Raw genomic sequence first — 23,133 nt, 5'->3', positions numbered from 1 at the left:
TTGCTTGCTAAGTTAATGAGAGGGTGTGTAGTCAAACACTAGGGCTAACAGGTTTTCATTCAGACATAAAAGAACAACTTTTTTTAGTTTTGTTTTTAGCATACTCCTAAAGTTATCTCTTTGAGTATTATATAGAAGACCTAAGATCTGGATTAGCACTTTTAAAGATGATGTCTTGACTGAGAAGAGGAAAGGCAACAGAAACAATAACAAAAACAACAAATGGGGTAGGATACCAAGGGGCTGGTGTCTTGGCTGTGATTCTAAAGAGGTTTTTGGAATCATCCTTGAAATGGAGACTACTTACAATGAATAATATATAATATAGACAAAACAAACACTTGCTCGGGTATAGGATAGTATAGATAGTACAGGGATAAATAGATAACATAACAATGAGTCTCTGTTAACAATATGCTTTGATCAAAGACTTATAATTTCCTTTAAAGTCAAAGGACTCTGATTTGTATAATATATAATGTGAAAACAAAACCAAACAATCTTCAGAACACTAACTAGCCTAAGTTTAGAAACTCAAACCACTAAGGGTTGAAAAGGAATCTTGATTTTCAAAGACAGAAAATTTGAAATAAATTATTTACCCTTGATCTAGAAAGGAGTTTGAGGAAATTGTTACCACTGTCACCACTCCTTAGTATTAAATGATAAATTATTATTTCTCTTTGGAGAATTAAATATCTACTCCAGTCATCCATCTGATATTTTACAACCATGTACGTGTTTGGTTTGTCAATTACAGGAAGCTCCATAGATCCTCAGTTAATCTATTCCAATTTTCAGTAGTACTCTGAGAATTTTTTTTCTCATTATGATTGAATGATATTTAATCATATACAGATTATCTCTCCCTATTTCCATACCTCTTATAGATGATTTTTTCTTAGCTCCTCCACTCAATACCATCCTCCACTCAATACCATCAAAGAAGAGTTATTTCGTTGTCATTGTGATGTAGGTAGATAGAGACATGTGCCTGAATAAATACATAATTATTCATATCAGATGGTTATGTTTATTTTTTTTTGTGGGTATTGAGAAATGATAAAGTAAAAGATACTTCAGAAAATTTAGAGAATCTGTGTTGATGTACATGATAAAGAGCTTAGAAGAAGGGGATAGGATAATTGTAAAGGGTTGCTCAGTGAAATGCTTTGGAGTATGAAACCATACTTTGGAGTATGAAACCATATGAAACCATAGAGTATGAAAAATATCAGGAATGAAAGAATAGAATATTGAAAAGTGTTACTTGGGGTAGAGTCCTTTAAAAATGTAAGCTAGGAATTTATTTTAAAATTATGTCTAGTTGTTAGACGCTTTCCAACAAATGAAGTTTATATTATTTTATGTTAGCCAAAGTTCCTAAACCTTCACTCATTCCTTCTAGCACTTCGCTTCAGTACTATTCATTCAACATGTAACAAATAATTATTGAGTATCTGCTGAGTGCCAGGGGCCATTCCTGGCTTTGAGTAAACAAGATAAGCAAAGTCCTTAGCCCCTTGTGGACTAGATTCTAAGGAAAAAGAAAAAAAAAAAAACAAGATGTAACCCTAGTAAACAAACAAATAAAATTGTGATAAATGTTATGAATTAAATATATAGTGTGCTGAAATAGGGAATAATAGGAGGATGCCCACTTCTCATAGGATTGTCACAGAATGTTTTTATCTGAGAAGATAATATTTACAATTAAGACCTAAAGGATGGGAAGCTACCCATGCAAAGTATAGGAAGGAGAGTGTTCTAGGCAGAGGGAAGAGCTTACACAAGGATCTGAGGTGTGAAGTAACTTGTTTTAGTTGAGTTGGGTTCAAGGGACTGAATGAAATCCAGTGTGGCATGAGTATAGTGAACAAAGTTGAGTAGCACAAGATGTGTTTGTGTAGTCAAGGGCCATATTTTGCTGGGTTTTTGTACCTCATAGTAAGAACTGAGCACCTTGGACAGCCATTATGGGATTTTAAAGCTAAAGAGAAACATGATCATATTTACCTTTTGACAAATATAAATATATCTTGTAACAGCTAGGGTTAAGGCAGAGACCAATAGGAAGCTATTTCTGTTTGGAAGGGATGATTATAGCTTACACTAGAGAAATAAAGTGAAAACAGAGAGAAGTGAACAGATTTGAAATAGATTCAGGAGGTAGAATTGCCAAGATTTGCTGATGACTTAGATAAAGTGTTTCAGAAAAAGGATAAAATAGAGATGAAATCCTAAATTTTTATGGTTTGAATAAGATAATGATACATTTTACAAGATGAGGAAGATGGCAGTTGGAGGATGTGAGAAGCCCGGATCTCTTCTCTACACTAGATTTATACATGGCTTATTTACATAGGGCTTACTTTAAAAATAATTCTGTAGGTAGGCTCCTTTCTTTTCATGTTCCAGGTTATCTATAATTATCTGAAAATATGTTGCCCTGACCTGAAACAGTACTTCAGCTATGGTTCAGAAATGAAAATGGTAAGATTGCCATTTCCCTCATTCTAGATGGAATGCTTATACAGCATAAAGTCATCACACAATGGACTTTTAATTTACTCTTAACTAAAATATTTTTTATCATTCATGTTTTTAAATCATATTATTGTAGTGATTAAATTCATTTTGCCCAACTGCAATATTTATTGCTATTAATATTCATCTATTCAATTTGACCCATTGCTCCAGTCTATTGATAATCTTTTAAATTTGTCCAGAATTAACTGATTTTGTTCTTTTACCACCCCATTTGGAAATTTGATAAGCATTTTCTTTATATTTTTATTCACATCATTCATATAACTATTGTCAACACAGGGCTAAGAACATGTCCACATATCAAGACATTAGAGATCTCCCTTCAGGTTGGCATCATTTTATTAATCCTTACTCTTTTCCATGTGATAGCTCAACATCTTTGATCTCCACCTAATCATACTGTCTTTCAATAAGTAGTGAAAGTGTTTATCAAACATGTTGCTGAAATGCAGGTTTATCATATCAAGGATATTGGAACCTGAATTAATTCTGACCCTGTTAAAAATAAAATTATATCTGATGTAATTCATTTATTTTCAATATATATTGCTCCTTGGTGATTATTTCTTTTCCAAATGCTACCAAAAATCCTTTAAATGTTTTCCTAAATTATTGAAGACCAGTGTTAAATTTAAGGCACTTTAGTTAATAGAATATCCTTTCTGTTATTGAAAACAAGATATTAGATTTTCTCCAGTGTTGTCATAACTTGTTTTCTCTGTCATTTTGAAGATCAATCAATAAATGGGCACATCCTTTCTTTTTTTTCTTACAGTACATAAAGCAAACATCCCATTTTCTTTATGATGGCAGCTTGTATAAGCCTCAGTTCATTTAGGGCTTTAGACACTCTGATCATTTTTCTATAGATTTGTTTCACTCTCACATATGCACCATTTTTCATGGTTCTTCTTTTATAAAAGCCAAGGAAGGGAAAGTTATTTTAAATGATGACAAACAATGATATGTGGATAGTATATAAAAACGGCTGAGTTGGCAAACTAAAGAAAATATATTTCTAAAAGGAACTAGCTAGCTACTGATTTGACTTGGAGGCTTTTAAATTTCATGATTCTGCAAATTAACTTTATTTGTGATAGAGTCTGGATACTCAGATTTGACAGATAGATATATACCTTTTTAAATTTTTCCTTATTCTTTCGGGGGTGTAAAGAAATAAGTACTAGTAGAAAAAATTGTTGAACATATCCTTTCATTCCACTTTCATTATTTTCTCATGAGGAGAATATAAGTGTGAGATTTAGAGCACAGAAAGGGTCCATTTCTATGATTGAAGTAGAATTTGAGGTGATTTTTTAACATATGATGAATTGCATTGTCAGGAGGGAAAGACAGAGAGCAGTTACCAAAATAGAGCAAAATTCATAGAAGTAAGAAGATATAAGAATGATATGGCCTGAAGAAGATTGATGGACAAATCTGAGGTTGAAAAAGCATTTAGAACTGATTGTTACAGATTTGATTGCAAAACAGTGGTCTACATTTTTTGTCATATTTTAATAGTAAGATTTGAGCCCAAATGAAAATAGAAACAGCATTATTTAAAATAGTCATGTTTTGATAGTGTATTATTATATTATATTTATTCTTGACAACCTAAAAAAAAATTCTAAATATAGAGAATAGGTTAACTCAAAAGTAGCTATTTATTTGTCTTTCTAGCAAAAAGTAATATTTTTGTCATGTAAAGACTGAAAATAGTGTTGTGTAAGAGTTATAGTAAAGGATTTTTTAGAGAGGAATAAAAACAGATTCATTCCAGGGTGAGATAATACCTAGTACCTATCATGAGCATTAAAAAATATTGTTGCACAATGAGTCACTGCATAGAGACTATGTTTTCAAAAAATCAGTTAAATGACATTACATATAAAATTTAAAAGATAAAAATAAGCTCAAGGGGGGCTTCCCTGGTGGCGCAGTGGTTGGGAGTCCGCCTGCTGATGCAGGGGACACGGGTTCGTGCCCCGGTCCGGGAGGATCCCACGTGCCGTGGAGCGGCTGGGCCCGTGAGCCATGGCTGCTGAGCCTGCGCGTCCGGAGTTTGTGCTCCGCAACGGGAGAGGCCACAGCGGTGAGAGGCCCGCGTACCACAAAAAAATAAATAAATAAATAAGCTCAAGGATATTTAATTAAATATATCTGTATTATATGGTGTAGGAATTTGGGCATAAAATTGTAAGTACAGGAGACTAGGACACATATCCAAGTGTTTCTTCTAAATTGTAGAGTAAAGGAGGTTTGGATAAGTGGACAGTCAAGGCAGGCGAAATATGAAAAAATTATCTGTTTAAAAATTCTATCAGCTATCACGTTAGAGAATTTATGTGACTTTTTCTCCCCTTGGATGAAGGTAATGCTATTCACTACAACTAGAAATAAGTATTAATAGGTTTAGAGGAAAGATATGACTTCAAATCTCTTGAGTATGTTGTGTCTGTGAGATTTTCCAGGGCGAAAGACACAGCTCATGGTGGTTATGAGTATTACATAAATTAATATCTATAAAGAGCTTAAAATACTGGCAAATGGTAAGCACTGTACAAGTATTCCATAAACAAATATACAGAACCAAGCACCTCAGAAAAGAGATCTATCTGAGGGTATGTATTTGTGAATCTTCAGAATTTAGACCAGTGGTTCTCATCAAGGAAAGCATAATATCCTGGGAAAGTTTTTCCAAATACAAACATATGTCCCTTCCCAAGATTCTGATATTTTTATTTCCTGTAGCAGACTGTTAGTTGCCTACAAATATCTGTCCTTCTCTTCTTTCTTGGTAACAGACCCACCATTTTACTCCAGGAAGTAAAGTACCTAGCTAAAAGCCTGCATTTCTTACCCTCTCCTTTTTAGCTGTGGGAGGTCAGTGAGTTATGAACAGAAATTATTGGAAGGGCCTCTGGGAAAGTTTCTTAAGACACATGGCCTGTGCCCTTTTGTCATTTTATCCTTTCCTCCATCTTGCTGACTGAAATGTAGACATGGTGTTTGATGCTCTAGTAGCTATCTTGACTCATGAATAAATCTTGAGACTGGAAGCCATGTAGATGATGCAGTAAGATAGAGATGATACATTTTGAAAGAGCCTGGATTCTTTATTGACCTGGTTCCTCTGTATCAATCCTGAATGGTCTGTGAAGAGAAAGAGAGATAACACAGTTATCAATTATTAAAACATCCTCAACCAGTTTACAGACATTGTATAGTTTACATCTGACAGTGCCTCTGCTTTACACAAAGCTCCTTATCAATATTCTACTTATCCCTTCCACACATATCTGATCCATTTGTACTTTTAAGGCCTGTGATAATTCTGGCCCCATTTATTTCTACCTATTTTACTATCCTTTAGTATTCTGTAAAATAATTGTGTCCCTCCTTTCTTACTCTGAATCTTCCATCAGCCTTCCTGGGCAACATTATCTTGCTTCTCTTTGTTTATTCCTTATTTCTCCTCCCCTCTGATTCCTTTTGTCATGGCACCCTCCTGATAGGTCCCCCTTCCCCTCAATTTCCCTTAGAATATTGTCCAAAGTATATCATTAACTCTTAATAGAAAAATAATTTATCAGAATCATACATAATGGAACTATTTTCATCTTTTCTTAACTCTGCCTACCTCACAGGTTTTTGCTGTTGTTTTTTAAATAAAAGTCAATTATGATAATGTGTTATAATACATGTGAGGGTTCTTTGAGAACTCTAAAACATATATGAGATATTATTATTGTTGTCATTGTTTTTATTTTGTTTCCACAGAATATACATTCTCCTGTTGATTTAAAATATTCTAGTGAACAGAGAAAACATGTTTCTTCTATTTTATATGAATTAAAAACAGGAAAACCAAGACATCTCATTCAAAAAGGTTAGTTATATGAATTTAAAATTATATTTAATGAACATATTTTGATGAAGAGTAATTAAATTTGTTAGATGTTGGGCATGTTAATTTTGAACTATAAATATGAAATACATGTTGAGACTTCTAGATAAAATATTCATATCTCTTTCAATAGTTTTAAATATATATATGCAGAAAGTTGTTTCATGGATATGAAGGACCTGATTTTGAGTAGAAGTTGGGAATTAGGAGAAATAAGTATTAGCGAGAACCATATTGAATTGATAGTTTTGTTACCATATGGCTGTGCCAGTATGTTACCTCCTTCAGGAAATCTGTCAAGTATCAGATTAATTAATATAAATTATTTCAGTTAAAATGATATTAAATGTCCTTCAGGCTTTGAAGATAATTATTTTTTGTACACAAAAATACATTTTGGTGTTAATAAAATTTTGGTCATCATATGTGTACCTGTTTTTATTTTGTTTTTGCAGAATTTCTTCTGTTAAAATGTATTATGATCAGATGACATTCTTTTCTTTACCTCTGTCTTTCACAGAAGAATCATAAAAACAGTTTTGTAAAATAATTTGAAGTTCTTAAAACTTTTCTCAAGGTTTCTCTTAAACCTTTTAAACGTTATTTTGATAAGAACACTTAGTATGAGGCCTACGCTCTTAACAGATTTTTAAGTGCACAATACAGTATTGTTAGCTATAAGCACAGTGTTGTACAGCAGATCTCTAGGACTTTTCCATCTTGTAAAACTGGAATTTTATAATCTTTAAACATCAATTTCCCATTTTCCCCTCCCTCCATCCTTTTAATTCTGAAATATTTGATTTTTTTTCCTTTTTAAAAATTCATGGTAGTGTCTTTATCCTTATTGATTTTTTTTTCTTCTGTGTATGTGAGCTTGTCGAACTCTACCAGATCCTCATTTGTCAGGCTTTATTATTTCCTCACTTCTTTATAAGGTTCATGTACTTTATATATTTCCTAAAGCTCTGCATCTTTTATTTAAAAGTAATTTTATTTTAATCCAGTTATTGAACTCCTAGGTTTATAAACCAAAATGAAATGAAGGAAAAATAATAGTCCCATGCTCCATACCTCCCCACTCACTCTTCTTGCTACCCAAGACAATAATCATTTAATAATTATTAATGACTCTTCTATTATTTACTTTTATATTTCCTAGTAATATGCTTATTCTGCTAAAATTTCTTTTTCAATTTTAGATATTATATACAATTTCTACTGTGAAAGATAGAGGTTTAATTATCTTATAAATCCTCCCTAATACACACTCTTAACATGTTCCTTCCTCTTTTCTCCCAATAGAATTATATTATCACTATTTGGGGGTTAATTAATTTTTATTATTTTTATTATTATGGCTATGTAAATACTACTCACAACTGAATCACACAATATATTAGGCTATGTTTTCTTTCTTATACTATTTTTTTAAAACTTGTTTGGAAACCTCATAGGAGTCAAACCTCCACTTATCACCAAGCACACCCACATATATCTATTTTCAAGATACTTCTGTTTGAGCCCTTAATTTTCTGATCAGGACTGCTTGCTTTCTAAACTTGTTCTTAACAGCTGTCATCTTGGTACGTCATTTCAATTGTGATCCCGAGAATTCATTTGTTTCTATGCTGTGTTGTGACCCTTGTTTCCAGGATTCTGTATCTTGTTCTTTCTTGGTTTATTTTCTTAAGTTAATGCAGTGCTTTCTTCTATTAGTTTACTGAGAAATTATATATAGGAGGTAAATTTTTTAAAACCTTGAAAATCTAAGCATGTCTTTATGCTACATTTATGTTTAATTGATGATTTAACTGTGTAGAACCTTCAGAATTTTCTCAGAATTATTTTATTGTCTTCTAGCTTCCAGTGTTTCCTTTGAGAAGTCCATTGCCATTCAGTTCTCAGTCTGATGTGTGTGAACTTCTGTTCATTGTTTTTCTCTTCTGACTAGAAACTTTCAGCATTTTATCTTTGTACTAGGTGTTCTTCAGTTTCACAGTGATTTGGCTCAGCTATTTTTTTTTGTTTGCTTGTGTAGATTTTCTTTCAATTCAATTTATTGTGACTTTTTAATCTGAAATTTTATATCACTCATTTATGTATGTTTCACTTGTATTATTTTGATGGTAAATATATATAACACAGAACATACCATTTTAACCATCTTAACTGTACATTAAGCATATTTATATTCTTGTGTAACCATCATGACCATCCTTTTGCAGAACCTTTTCATATGCTTCAACTGAAACACTATACCCATTAAACAATGACTCCCAATTCTCCCCTCCTCCCAGCTCTTGGAAATCACCATTCTACTTTCTGTTTCTAGAATTCCTATGGGTATGATTACTATGGGTATCTCATAAAAGCAGAATTATACAGTATTTGTCCTTTTGTGACTGGATTATTTTAGTTAGCATAAGGTCGTAAAAGTTCATCCATGTTGTAACATCTAAGATTTTTTTCTTTTTAAGGTTGAATAATATTCCATTATAAGTACCACATTTTTATCCATTCATTTGTCAATTGACCCTTGGGTTGCTTCTACATTTCAGCTATTGCGAATAATGCTGCTATGACATGGATGTACAGATATCTCTTTGAGACCCTGCTTTCAGCTGTTTCGTGTGTATACCCAGAGGTGGAACTTCTGGATCATATGATAATTTTATTTTACTTTTTTGAGGAACTACCATACTTTTTTCCACAGTGGCTATAACATTCTACATTCTCAGTAATAGTACACAAGAATTTGAATTTCACCACAAACTGACCAACAGTGGTTATTTTGTGCTGTTGTTGTTGTTCTGTTATTATTGTTGTAGTAGTGGTAGCCATCCTAGTGGCTGTGAGGTCATATTTCATGGTGGTTTTGAGTTGCCTTTCCATAATCATTAGTGATGTTGAGCATCTTTTTTTAACATCTTTAATGCAGTATAATTGTTTTACAATGGTGTGTTAGTTTCTGCTTTATAACAAAGTGAATCAGTTATACATATACATATATCCCCATATCTCCCCCCTCTTGCATCTCCGTCTCACCCTCCCTATCCCACCCCTCTAGTGGGACACAAAGCACTGAGCTGATCTCCCTGTGCTATGCGGCTACTTCCCACTAGCTATCTATTTTACATTTGGTAGTGTATATATGTCCATGCCACTCTCTTACTTTGTCCCTTCTTACCCTTCCTCCTCCCCATGTCCTCAAGTCCATTCTCTAGTAAGTCTGCATCTTTATTCCCGTCTTGCCCTTAGGTTCTTCAAGACCAATATATATATATTTTTTTTTTTTAGATTCCATATATATGTGTTAGCATACAGTATTTGCTTTTCTCTTTCTGACTTACTTCACTCTGTATGACAGAATCTAGGTCCATCCACCTCACTACAAATAACTCAATTTTGTTTCTTTTTATGGCTGAGTAATATTCCATGGTATATATGTGCCACATCTTTATCCATTCATCTGTCAATGGATACTTAGGTTGCTTCCATGTCCTGGCTATTGTAAATAGAGCTGCAGTGAACATTGTGGTACATGACTCTCTTTGAATTATGGTTTTCTCAGGGTATATGCCCACTAGTGGGATTACTGGGTCATATGGTAGTTATATTTTTAGTTTTCTAAGGAAGCTCGATACTGTTCTCCATAATGGCTGTATCAATTTACATTCCCACCAACAGTGCATAAGGGTTCCCTTTTCTCCACAGCCTCTCCAGCATTTATCGTTTGTGGATTTTTTGATGATGGCCATTCTGACTGGTGTGAGATGATATCTCATTGTAGTTTTGATTTGCATTTCTCTAATGATTAGTGATGTTGAGCATCCTTTCATGTGTTTGTTGGCAATTGGTATATCTTCTTTATAGAATGTCTCTTTAGGTCTTCTGCCCATTTTTGAGTTGGGTTGTTTGTTTTTTTTGATATTCACCTGCATGAGCTGCTTGTATATTTTGGAGAAAACACCTTGTCAGTTGCTTCGTTTGCAAACATTTTCTCACATTCTGAGGGTTGTCTTTTCGTCTTGCTTATGGTTTCTTTTGCTGTGCAAAAGCTTTTAAGTTTCACTAGGTCCCATTTGTTCATTTTTGTTTTTTATTTCCTTTTCTCTAGGAGGTGGGTCAAACAGGACCTTGCTGTGATTTATGTCATAGAGTGTTCTGCCTATGTTTCCTCTAAGAGTCTTATACTGTCTGGCCATACATTTAGGTCTGTAATCCATTTTAGTTTATTTTTGTGTATGGTGTTAGGGAATGTTCTAATTGCATTCTTTTACATGCAGCTGTCCAGTTTTCCCAGCACAACTTATTGAAGAGACTGTCTTTTCTCCATTGTATATTCTTGCCTCCTTATCGAAGATAAGGTGCCCATATGTGCTTGGGTTTATCTATCAGCTTTCTATCCTGTTCCATTGATCTATATTTCTGTTTTTGTGCCAGTACCATACTGTCTTGATTACTGTAGCTTTGTAGTATAGTCTGAATTCTGGGAGCCTGATTCCTCCATCACTGTTTTTCTCTCTCAAGATTGCTTTGGCTATTCTGGGTCTTTTGTGTTTCCATACAAATTGTGAAATTTTTTTGTTCTAGTTCTGTAAAAAATGCCATTGTTAGTTTGATAGGGATTGCATTGAATCTGTAGATTGCTTGGGTAGTACCATCATTTTCACAATGTTGATTCTTCCAATCCAAGAACATGGTATGTCTCTCCATCTGTTTGTATCAGCTTTAATTTTTTTCCACAGTGTCATAGTTTTCTGCATATAGGTCTTGTGTCTCCTTAGGTAGGTTTATTCCTAGGGATTTTATTCTTTTTGTTGCAATGGTAAATGGGAGTGTTTCCTTAATTTCTCTTTCAGATTTTTCATCATTCTTGTGTAGAAATGCAAGATTTCTGTGCATAAATTTTGTATCCTGCTACTTTACCAAATTCATTGATTAGCTCTAGTAGTTTTCTGGTGGCATCTTTAGGATTCTCTATGTATAGTATCATGTCATCTGGAAACAGTGACAGTTTTATTTCTTCTTTTTCGATATGGGTTCCTTTTACTTCTTTTTCTTCTCTGATTGCTGTGGCTAAAACTTCCAAAACTACATTGAATAATAGTGCTGGAGTGGGCAACCTTGTCTTGTTCATGATTGTAGTGGAAATGGTTTCAATTTTTTCACCATTGAGAATGATGTTGTCTGTGTGTTTGTCATATATGGCCTTTATTATGTTAAGGTAAGTTCCCTCTATGGCTACTTTCTGGATGGTATTTATCATAAATGGGTGTTGAATTTTGTCAAAATCTTTTTCTGCATCTATTGGGATGATCATATGGTTTTTCTCCTTCGAATTGTTAATACGGTTTATCACATTGGTTGTTTGTGTATCTTAAAGGATCTTTCCATTCCTGGGATAAATCCCACTTGATCATGGTATACGATCCTTTTAATATGCTGTTGGATTCTGTTTCCTAGTATTTTGTTGAGGATTTTTGCACCTATGTGATATTGGCCTGTAGTTTTCTTTTTTTGTGACATCGTTTTTTGGTTTTGGTACAGGGTGATGGTGGGCTCGTAGAATGAATTTGGGAGTGTTTCTCCCTTTGCTATATTTTGGAAGAGTTTGAGAAGGATAGGTGTTAGCTCTTCTCTAAATATCTGATAGAATTTGCATGTGAAGCCATCAGGTCCTGGGCTTTTGTTTGTTGGAAGATTTTAAATCACAGTTTCAATTTCAGTGCTTATGATTGGTCTGTTTATATTTTCTATTTCTTCCTGGTTCAGTCTCGGAAGGTTGTGCTTTCCTAAGAATTTGTCTGTTTCTTCCAGGTTATCCATTTTATTGGCATATAGTTGCTTGTAATAATCTCTCATGATCCTTTGTATTTTTGGAGTCAGTTGTTATTTCTCCTTTTCATTTCTAATTCTTTTGATTTGAGTCTTCTCCCTTTTTTTCTTGATGAGTCTGGCTAATGGTTATCAATTTTTGTTTATCTTCTCAAAGAACCAGCTTTTAGTTTTATTGATCTTTGCTATTGTTTCCTTCATTTCTTTTTCATTTATTTCTGATCTGATCTTTATGATTTCTTTCCTTCTGCTAACATTGGATTTTTTTTGTTCTTTCTCTAATTCCTTTAGGTGTAAGGTGAGTATGTTTATTTGAGATGTTTCTTGAGGTAGGATTGTATTGCTATAAACATCCCTGTTAGAACTGCTTTTGATGCTTCCCATAGGTTTTGGTTTGTCATGTTTTCATTGTCATTTGTTTCTAGGTATTTTTTGATTTCTTCTTTGTTTTCTTCAGTGATCTCTTGGTTATTTAGTAGTGTATTGTTTAGCCTCCATGTGTTTGTATTTTTTACAGATTTTTTCCTGAAATTGATATCTAGTCTCATAGCATTGTGGTTTGACTAGATACTTGATACGATTTAAATTTTCTTAAATTTACCAAGGCTTCATTTGTGACCCAAGATATGATCTATCCTGGAGTATGTTCCATGAGCACTTGAGAGGAGAGTGTATTCTGTTGGTTTTGGATGGAATGCGCTGGAAATGTCAATTAAGTCCATCTTGTTTAATGTATCATTTAAAGCTTGTGTTTCCTTATTTATTTTCATTTTGGATGATCTGTCCATTGGTGACAGTGGGGCATTAAAGTCCCCTACTATGATTGTGTTACTTTCGATTTCCCCTTTTATGGCTGTTAGCATTTGCCTTATGTATTGAGGTGCTCCTATGTTGGGTGCATAAATATTTACAATTATTACATCTTCTTGGATTGATCCCTTGATCATTCTGTAGTGTCCTTTTTGTCTCTTGTAATAAATAGTCTTTATTTTAAAGTCTATTTTGTCTGATATGAGAATTGCTACTCCAGCTTTCTTTTGATTTCCATTTGCATGGAATATCTTTTTCCAACCCCTCACTTTCAGTCTGTATGTGTCCCTTGGTCTGAAGTGGGTCTCTTGTAGACAGCATATATATGGGTCTTGTTTCTGTATCCATTCAGCCAGTCTGTGTCTTTTGGTTGGCGTATTTAATCCATTTACATTTAAGGTAATTATCAATATGTATGTTCCTATTACCATTTTCTTAATTGTTTTGGGTTTGTTATTGTAGGTCTTTTCCTTCTCTTGTGTTTCCTGCCTTGAGAAGTTCCTTTAGCATTTGCTGTAAAGCTGGTTTGGTGGTACTGAATTCTCTTAGCTCTTCTTGTCCGTAAAGATTTTAATTTCTCCATCAAATCTGAATGAGATTCTTGCTGGGTAGAGTAATCTTGGTTGTAAGTTTTTCCTTCATCACTTTAAATATGTCCTGCCACTCCCTTCTGGACTGCAGAGTTTCTGCTGAAAGATCAGCAGTTAACCTTATGGGGATTCCCTTGTAAGTTATTTGTTGCTTTTCCCTTGGTGCTTTTAATATTTTTTCTTTGTGTCTGATTTTTGATAGTTTGATTAACATGTGTGTTGGCATGTTTCTCCTTGGATTTGTCCTCTATGGTACTCTCTGCACTTCCTGGACTTGATTAACTATTTCCTGTCCCATATTCAGGAAGTTTTCAACTATAATCTCTTCAGATAGTTTCTCAGTCCCTTTCTCTTTCTCTTCTTCTTCTGGAACTCCTATAATTTGAATGTTGGTGTGTATAATTTTGTCCCTGAGGTCTCTGAGACTGTCCTCAATTCTTCTCATTCTTTTTTCTTTATTCTGCTCTGCGGTAGTTATTTCCACTATTTTATGGTCCAGGTCACTTATCCGTTCTTCTGCCTCACTTATTCTGCTACTTATTCCTTCTAGAGAATTTTTAATTTCATTTATTTTGTTGTTCATCCTTGTTTGTTTGCTCCTTAGTTCTTCTAGGTCCATGTTAAACGTTTCTTGTATTTTCTCCATCCTATTTCCAAGATTTTGGATCATGTTTAGTATCATTATTCTGAATTCTTTTTCACGTAGACTGCTTATTTCCTCTTCATTTGTTTGGTCTGGTGGGTTTTTACCTTGCTCCTTCCTCTGCTGTGTATTTCTCTGTCTTCTCATTTTCCTTAGTTTACTGTGTTTGGGGTCTCCTTTTTGCAGGATGCAGGTTCGTAATTCCCATTGTTTTTGGTGTCTGCCCCCAGTCACTAAGGTCGGTTCAGTGGGTTGTGTAGGCTTCCTGGTGGAGGGAATTGGTGTCTGTGTTTTGGTGGATGAGGCTGGATCTTGTCTTTCTGGTGGGCAGGACCACGTCTGGTGGTATGTTTTGGGGTGTCTGTGACCTTATTTTGATTTTAGGCATCCTCTCTGCTAATGGGTGGAGTTGTGTTCCTGTCTTGCTAGTTGTTTGGCGTAGGCTGTCCAGCACTGCAGCTTCCTGGTCTTTGAGTGGAGCTGGGTCTAGTGTTGAGATGGAGATCTCTGGGAGAGCATTTGCCATTTGTTATTATGTGGAGCCATGATGTCTCTGGCAGACCAATGTCGTGAACTCGGCTCTCCCACCTCAGAGGCTCACACCTGACACCTGGCCAGAGCACCAAGACCCTGTCAGCTGCAAGGCTCAGAAGAAAAGGGAGAAAAAAAAAGAAAGAATGAAAGAAAGAAATAAAATAAAGTTATTAAAATAAGAAAAATATTATTAAAAGTAAAAAAATAAAAACATAATTAGAAAGAAAAAAGAAGAGAGCAACCAAACCAGAAAACAAATCCACTAATAGATAACAAGTGCTAAAAACTGTATTAAAAAAAAAAAAAAAAGAACTAAAAAGGACAGACAGAACTGTAAGACAAATAGTAAAAGCAAAGCTATACAGACAGAATCTCACAAAGAAGTATACGTATGCACACTCAAAAAAAGAGAAAAAGGAAAAAAATATATTTTTTTTTAAAAAAAAGGAAAAGAGCAACCAAATCAATAAACAAATCTACCAGTGATAATAAGGTCTAAATACTAAACTAAGACAAACATAAAACCAGAAACAAATTATATGCAGAAAGCAAACCCGAAGTCTACAGTTGCTCCCAAAATCTGCCACCTCAATTTTGGGATGATTCGTTGTCTATTCAGGTATTCCACAGATGCAGGATACATCAAGTTTATTGTGGAGATTCAGTCCGATGCTCCTGAGGCTGCTGGGAGAGATTTCCCTTTCTCTTCTTTATTCGCACAGCTCCTTCGGTTCAGCTTTGGATTTGGCGCTGCCTCTTCATGTAGGTCGCCTGAGGGCATGTGTTCCCCACCCAGACAGAACAGGGTTAAAGTAGCAGCTGATTAGGTGGCTCTGGCTCACTCAGACCAGGGGGAGGGAGGGGTACAGAATGCAGGGCGAGCCTGTGGCTGTAGAGGCCAGCTTGACATTGCAACAGCCTGAGGCATGCTGTGTATTCTCCTGGGGAGGTTGTCCCTGGATCACAGGACCCTGGCAGTGGCTGGCTGCACAGGCTCCTTGGAGGGGAGGTGTGGTTAGTGACTTGTGGTTGCACACAGGCTCCTTCGTGGCTGCAAAAGCAGCCTTAGCATTTCATGCCCCTGTCTCTGGTGTCCACACTGATAACTGTGGCTTGCGGCTGTCTCTGGAGCTTGTTTAGGTTGTGGTCTGAATCCCCTCTCCTCGCGCACCCCGAAACAATGGTCTCCTGCCTTAGTCAGTTCCAGGTATTTTCTTGGGCTCCCTCCCAGCTAGCTGTGGTGCACTAGCCCCCTTCAGGCTGTGCTCACACAGCCAACCCCAGTCCTCTCCCTGGGATCTGACCTCTGAAGCCCAAGCCTCAGCTCTCAGCCCCACCCACCCCAGTGGGTGAGCAGACAAGCCTCTCAGGCTGGTGAGTGATGGTCAGTCCTGATCCTCTCTGTGGGGATCTCTCTGCTTTGCCCTCTAAGCCCCTGTTGCTGTGCTCTCCTCCGTGGCTCTGAAGCTTCCCCCCCAACCCCCCCGTCTCTAACAGTGGAGGGGCTTCCTAGTGTGTGGAAACTTTTCCTCCTTCACAGCTCCCTCCCAGAGGTGCAGATACCATCCCTATTCTGTGTCTGATTTTTCTTTTTTCTTTTGCCCTACCCAGGTACATGGGGAGTTTCTTGCCTTTGGAGAAGTCTGAAGTCTTCTGCCTGTGTTCAGTAGGTGTTGTGTAGGCATTGTTCCACACGTAGGTGTATTTCTGATGTATTTGTGGGTAGGGAGGTGATCTCCACGTCTTACTCCTCCACCATCTTGAAGGTCCCTCCCTGGGTATCTTTTATTATGATTATCTACTGTATGTATATCTTCTTTGGAAAAATGTCTATTCATATCTTTTGCTCATTTCCTAATTGGATTGTTTGATATTTGTTGCTGGGTTGTATGATTTTTTATGTATTCTGGATATCAATCCTCTATCGGATATATGACTTACAAATATTTTCTCCCATGCTGTGGGTTACCTTTTTACTTTTGATATACAAGTTTTAAATTTTGATGAAGTACAGGCTATTTGTTTTTTGTGTGTCGTATGTGCTTTTGGTGTTATAACCAAGAGGTCATTGAACAATCCAATGTCATGAAGCATTTTGCCCTGTGTTTCCCTCTAAGAGTTTTATAGTTTTAGTCCTTATATTTAGACTGTTGATCCATTTGGGGTTAATTTTTGTATATGGTGTTAAGTAAGGAACCCACTTTTTTGCATATGGAATGGAGTTGAAAAGATTGTCCTTTCCCCATTGAATAGTTCTGATACCCATGTTGAAAGATATTTGACCATGTGTGCAGTTTACATCTGGGCTCTTATTCTGTTTACATTGATCTGTATGTCTGTCTTTATATCAGGGCCACACTGTTTTGATTACCAAAGCTTTGTAGTAAGTTTTAAAATGGGGGTGTATGTGTGAGAACAACTGGATTTTGATAGGGATTGCATTGAATTCGTAGATTACTTTGAATAGAAGCTTAATAATATTAAGTCTTCAAGTTCATAAACACAGGATGTCTTTCCATTTATTTGTGTCATATTTAATTTCTTTCAGCAACACGTTAAGGTTTCAGTGTACAGGCTGCTCACCTCCTTGGTTAAGTTTGTTCTATATATTTTAGTCTTCTTGATACTATTATAAATGGAATTGTTTTCTTTATTTCCTTTTGGTATTCCTCACTGTTAATGTGTAGAAACACAAATGATATTTGTGTGTTAGCTTTGTATGCTGTAATTTTGCTAAATTTGTCTATTAATTCTGACAGAATTTTGTGAGTATGGGGTGTGTGTGTGTGTGTAAAATCTTTAGGGTTTTCTGCATATAGGATATGTACTCTATGAAGAGAAAAAATTTTATTTCTTCTTTTCTGATTTGCATGTGTTTTAATTCATTTCCTTGCCTAAATGTTCTGGATAGGAATTGAAGTACTATATTAAATACAATGATAAAAGCAGGCATCCTTTTCTTATTTCTGATCTCAGAGGAAAAATTTACAGTGTTTTGCATTGAATACGATGTTAGCTGTGCTTTTTTCTTATATACCATTATTATGTTGAGGTAGTTTCCTCCTATTCCCTGTTTGTTGGGTGTTTTTATCATCAAAGGGTGTTGAATTTTGTCAATTTTTTTCCTGAATTGATTAAGATAATTGTGTGTTTTTTTCCCTTCATTCTGTTAATGTATATTACATTGATTTTCATATATGGTGCCATTTTTTCAATCCAGGAATAAATCCCACTTGTTCTTAGTGTATAATATATATATATTTTTTACATCTTTATTGGAGTATAATTGCTTTACAATGGTGTGTTAGTTTTGGCTTTATAACAAAGTGAATCAGTTATACATATACATATTTTCCCATATCTCTTCCCTCTTGCATCTCCCTCCCTCACACCCTATCCCACCCCTCCAGGTGGTCACAAAGCACCGAGCTGATCTCCCTGTGCTATGCAGCTGCTTCCCACTAGCTGTCTACCTTACGTTTGGTAGTGTATATATGTGCATGCCTCTCTCTTGCTTTGTCACAGCTTATCCTTCCCCATGCCCATATCCTCAAGTCTATTCTCTAGTAGGTCTGTGTCTTTATTCCTGTCTTACCCCTAGGTGTTTCATGACATTTTTTTCCCCTTAAATTCCATATATATGTGTTAGTATACCGTATTTGTCTTTCTCTTTCTGACTTACTTCACTCTGTATGACAGACTCTAGGTCTATCCACCTCATTACAAATAGCTCAATTTTGTTTCTTTTTATGGCTGAGTAATATTCCATTGTATATATATGCCACATCTTCTTTATCCATTCATACGATGACAGACACTTAGGTTGTTTCCATCTCTGGGCTATTGTAAATAGAGCTGCAATGAACACTTTGATACATGACTCTTTTTGAATTACGGTTTTCTCAGGGTATATGCCCAGTAATGGGATGGCTGCGTCATATGGTAGTTCTATTTGCAGTTTTTTAAGGAACCTCCATATTGTTCTCAATAGTGGCTGTATCAATTTACATTCCCACCAACAGTGCAAGAGGGTTCCCTTTTCTCCACACCCTCTCCAGCATTTATCATTTCTAGATTTTTTGATGATGGCCATTTTGACTGGTGTGAGATGATATCTCATTGTAGTTTTGATTTTCATTTCTCTAATGATTAATGAAGTTGAGCATTCTTTCATGTGTTTGTTGGCAGTCTGTATATGTTTGGAGAAATGTCTATTTAGGTCTTCTGCCCATTTTTGGATTGGGTTGTTTGTTTTTTTTGTTATTGAGCTGCATGAGCTGCTTATAAATTTTGGAGATTAATCCTTTGTCAGTTGCTTAATTTGCAAATATTTTCTCCCATTCTGAGGGTTGTCTTTTGGTCTTGTTAATGGTTTCCTTTGCTGTGCAAAAGCTTTGAAGTTTCATTAGATCCTATTTGTTTATTTTTGTTTTTATTTCCATTTCTCTAGGAGGTGGGTCAAAAAGGATCTTGCTGTGATTTATGTCATAGAGTGTTCTGCCTATGTTTTCCTCTAAGAGTTTGATGGTTTCTAGCCTTACATTAAGGTCTTTAATCCATTTTGAGCTTATTTTTGTGTATGGTGTTAGGGAGTGATCTAATCTCATACTTTTACATGTACCTGTCCAGTTTTCCCAGCACCGCTTATTGGAGAGACTGTCCTTTCTCCACTGTACATTCCTGCTTCCTTTATCAAAGATAAGGTGACCATATGTGCGTGGGTTAATCTCTGGGCTTTCTATCCTGTTCCATTGATCTATCTTTCTGTTTTTCTGCCAGTACCATACTGTCTTGATTACTGTAGCTTTGTAGTATAGTCTGAAGTCAGGGAGCCTGATTCCTCCAGCTCCGTTTTTCGTTCTCAAGATTTCTTTGGCTATTTGGTGTCTTTTGTGTTTCCATACAAATTGTGAAATTTTTTGTTCCAGTTCTGTGAAAAATACCAGTGGTAGTTTGATAGGGATTGCATTGAATCTGTAGATTGCTTTGGGTAGTAGAGTCATTTTCACAGTGTTGATTCTTCCAATCCAAGAACGTGGTATATCTCTCCATCTCTTTGTATCATCTTTAATTTCTTTCATCAATGTCTTATAATTTTCTGCATACAGGTCTTTTGTCTCCTTAGGTAGGTTTATTCCTAGATATTTTATTCTTTTTGTTGCAATAGTAAATGGGAGTGTTTTCTTCATTTTACTTTCACTTTTCATCCTTAGTGTATAGGAATGCTAGAGATTTCTGTGCATTAATTTTGTATCCTGCTACTTTACCAAATTCATTGATTAGCTCTAGTAGTTTTCTGTTAGCATCTTTAGGAATTTCTATGTATAGTATCATGTCATCTGCAAACAGTGACAGCTTTACCTCTTCTTTTCCAATTTGGATTCCTTTTATTTCCTTTTCTTCTCTGATTGCTGTGGCTAAAACTTGAATAATAGTGGTGAGAGTTGCCAACCTTGTCTTGTTCCTGATCTTAGTGGAAATGTTTTCAGTTTTTCACCATTGAGGATGATGTTGGCTGTGGGTTTGTCATATATGGCCTTTATTATGTTGAGGAAAGTTCCCTCTAGGCCTACTTTCTGGAGGGTTTTTATCATAAATGGGTGTTGAATTTTTTCAAAAGGTTTCTCTGCATCTGTTGAGATGATCATATGGTTTTTCTCCTTCAATTTGTTAATATGGTTTATCACATTGATTGTTTTGCATATATTGAAGAATCCTTGCATTCCTGGAATAAACCCCACTTGATCATGGTGTATGATCCTTTTAATGTGCTGTTGGATTCTGTTTGCTAGTATTTTGTTGAGGATTTTTGCATCTATGTTCATCAATGATATTGGCCTGTAGTTTTCTTGCTTTGTGACATCCTTGTCTGGTTTTGGTATCAAGGTGATGGTGGCCTCGTAGAATAAGTTTGGGAGTGTTCCTCCCTCTGCTATATGTTGGAAGAGTTTGAGAAGGATAGGTGTTAGCTCTTCTCTAAATGTTTGATAGAATTCTCTTGTGAAGCCATCTGGTCCTGGGCTTTTGTTTGTTGGAAGATTTTTAATCACAGTTTCAATTTCAGTGCTTGTGATTGGCATGTTCATATTTTCTATTTCTTCCTGATTCAGTCTTGGCAGGTTGTGCATTTCTAAGAATTTGTCCATTTCTTCCGGGTTGTCCATTTTATTGGCATAGAGTTGCTTGTAGTAATATCTCATGGTCTTTTGTATTTCTGCAGTGTCTGTTGTTACATCTCCTATTTCATTTCTAATTCTATTGATTTGAGTCTTCTCCAGTTTTGTCTTGATGAGTCTGGCTAATGATTTTTCCATTTTTTTAATCTTCTCAAAGAACCAACTTTTAGTTTTATTGATCTTTGCTATTGTTTCCTTCATTTCTTTTTCATTTATTTCTGATCTGATTTTTATGATTTCTTTCCTTCTGCTAACTTTGGGGTTTTTTTTTTGTTCTTCTTTCTGTAATTGCTTTAGGTGCAAGGTTAGGTTGTTTATTCGAGATGTTTCCTATTTCTTACGGTAGGATGGTATTGCTATAAACTTCCCTCTTAGGTCTGCTTTTGCTGCATCCCATAGACTTTGGGTCATTGTGTCTCCATTGTCATTTGTTTCTAGGTATTTTTTTTATTATCTCTTTGATTTCCTCGGTGATCACTTTGTTATTAAGTAGTGTATTGTTTAACCTCCGTGTGTTTCTATTTTTTACATATCTTTTCCTGTAATTGATACCTAGTCTCATAGTGTTGTGGTCGGATAAGATAGTTGAAACAATTTCAATTTTCTTAAATTTACCAAGGCTTGACTTGTGACCCAAGATATGATCTTTCCTGGAGAATGTTCAATGAGCACTTGAGAAAAATGTGTATTCTGTTGTTCTTGGATGGAATGTCCTATAAATATGAATTAAGTCCATCTTGTTTAATGTATCATTTAAAGCTTATGTTTCCTTATTTATTTTCATTTTGGATGATCTGTCAATTGTTGAAAGTAGGGTGTTAAAGTCCCCTACTATGAATGTGTTACTGTCGATTTCCCCTTTTATGGCTGTTAGTATTTGCCTTATGTATTGAGGTGCTCCCATGTTGGGTGAATAAATATTTACAATTGTTATATCTTCTTCTTGGATCGATCCCTTGACCATTATGTAATGTCCTTCTTTGTCTCTTCTAATAGTCTTTATTTTAAAATCTATTTTGTCTGATACGAGAATTGCTACTACAGCTTTCTTTTGGTTTCCATTTGCATGAAATATATTTTTCCATCCCCTTACTTTCAGTCTGTATGTATCTCTAGGTCTGAAGTGGGTCTCTTGTAGACAGCATATATATGGGTCTTGTTTTTGTATCCATTCAGCCAGTCTGTGTCTTTTGGTTGGAGTACTTAATCCATTTACATTTAAGGTAATTATTGATATGTATGTTCCTATGACCATTTTCTTAATTGTTTTGGGTTCGTTATTGTAGGTCTTTTCCTTCTCTTGTGCTTCTTGCCTAGAGAAGTTCCTTTAGCAGTTGTTGTAAAGCTGGTTTGGTGGTGCTGAACTCTCTCAGCTTTTGCTTGTCTGTAAAGGTTTTAATTTCTCCATCAAATCTGAATGAGATCCTTGCTGGGTAGAGTAAGCTTGTTTGCAGGTTTTGCTCCTTCATCACTTTAAATATGTCCTGCCAGTCCCTTCTGGCTTGCAGAGTTTCTGCTGAAAGATCAGCTGTTAACCTTATGGGTATTCCCTTGTGTGTTATTTGTTGTTTTTCCCTTGCTGCTTTTAATATGTTTTCTTTGTATTTAATTTTTGACAGTTTGATTAATATGTGTTTTGGCATATTTCTCCTTGGATTTATCCTGTATGGGACTCTCTGTGCTTCCTGGACTTGATTAACTATTTCCTTTACCATATTAGGGAAGTTTTCAACTATAATCTCTTCAAATATCTTCTCAGTCCCTTTCTTTTTCTCTTCTTCTTCTGGAACCCCTATAATTCGAATGTTGGTGTGTTTAATGTTGTCCCAGAGGTCTCTGAGACTGTCTTCAGTTCTTTTCATTCTTTTATCTTTATTCTGCTCTGCAGTAGTTATTTCCACTATTTTGTCTTCCAGGTCACTTATCCGTTCTTCTGCCTCAGTTATTCTGCTATTGATCCCATCTAGAGTATTTTTAATTTTGTTTATTGTGTTGTTCATCATTGTTTGTTTCAACTTTAGTTCTTCTAGGTCCTTGTTAAATGTTTCTTGCATTTTGTCCATTCTATTTCCAAGATTT

General features: G+C 35.3%; 1 protein-coding gene across 1 annotated transcript in view; it reads left to right on the top strand.

Moving 5' to 3' along the window:
* The window catches only part of LRRIQ3 (leucine rich repeats and IQ motif containing 3), a 235,329-nt gene that overhangs the window by 152,333 nt on the left and 59,863 nt on the right, over positions 1–23,133 (top strand). Inside the window, exon 7 of the mRNA XM_067726576.1 lies at positions 6,334–6,442. Within this exon, the coding sequence (XP_067582677.1) occupies positions 6,334–6,442 (109 nt within the window). The remainder of the gene's footprint in view (positions 1–6,333; positions 6,443–23,133) is intronic.

The sequence above is a fragment of the Pseudorca crassidens genome, chromosome 2, assembly GCF_039906515.1.
Source record: "Pseudorca crassidens isolate mPseCra1 chromosome 2, mPseCra1.hap1, whole genome shotgun sequence".
Classification (NCBI taxonomy): domain Eukaryota; kingdom Metazoa; phylum Chordata; class Mammalia; order Artiodactyla; family Delphinidae; genus Pseudorca; species Pseudorca crassidens.
Note: the sequence above shows the minus strand (reverse complement) of the source record. Positions and strands in the feature narration are given on the sequence as shown.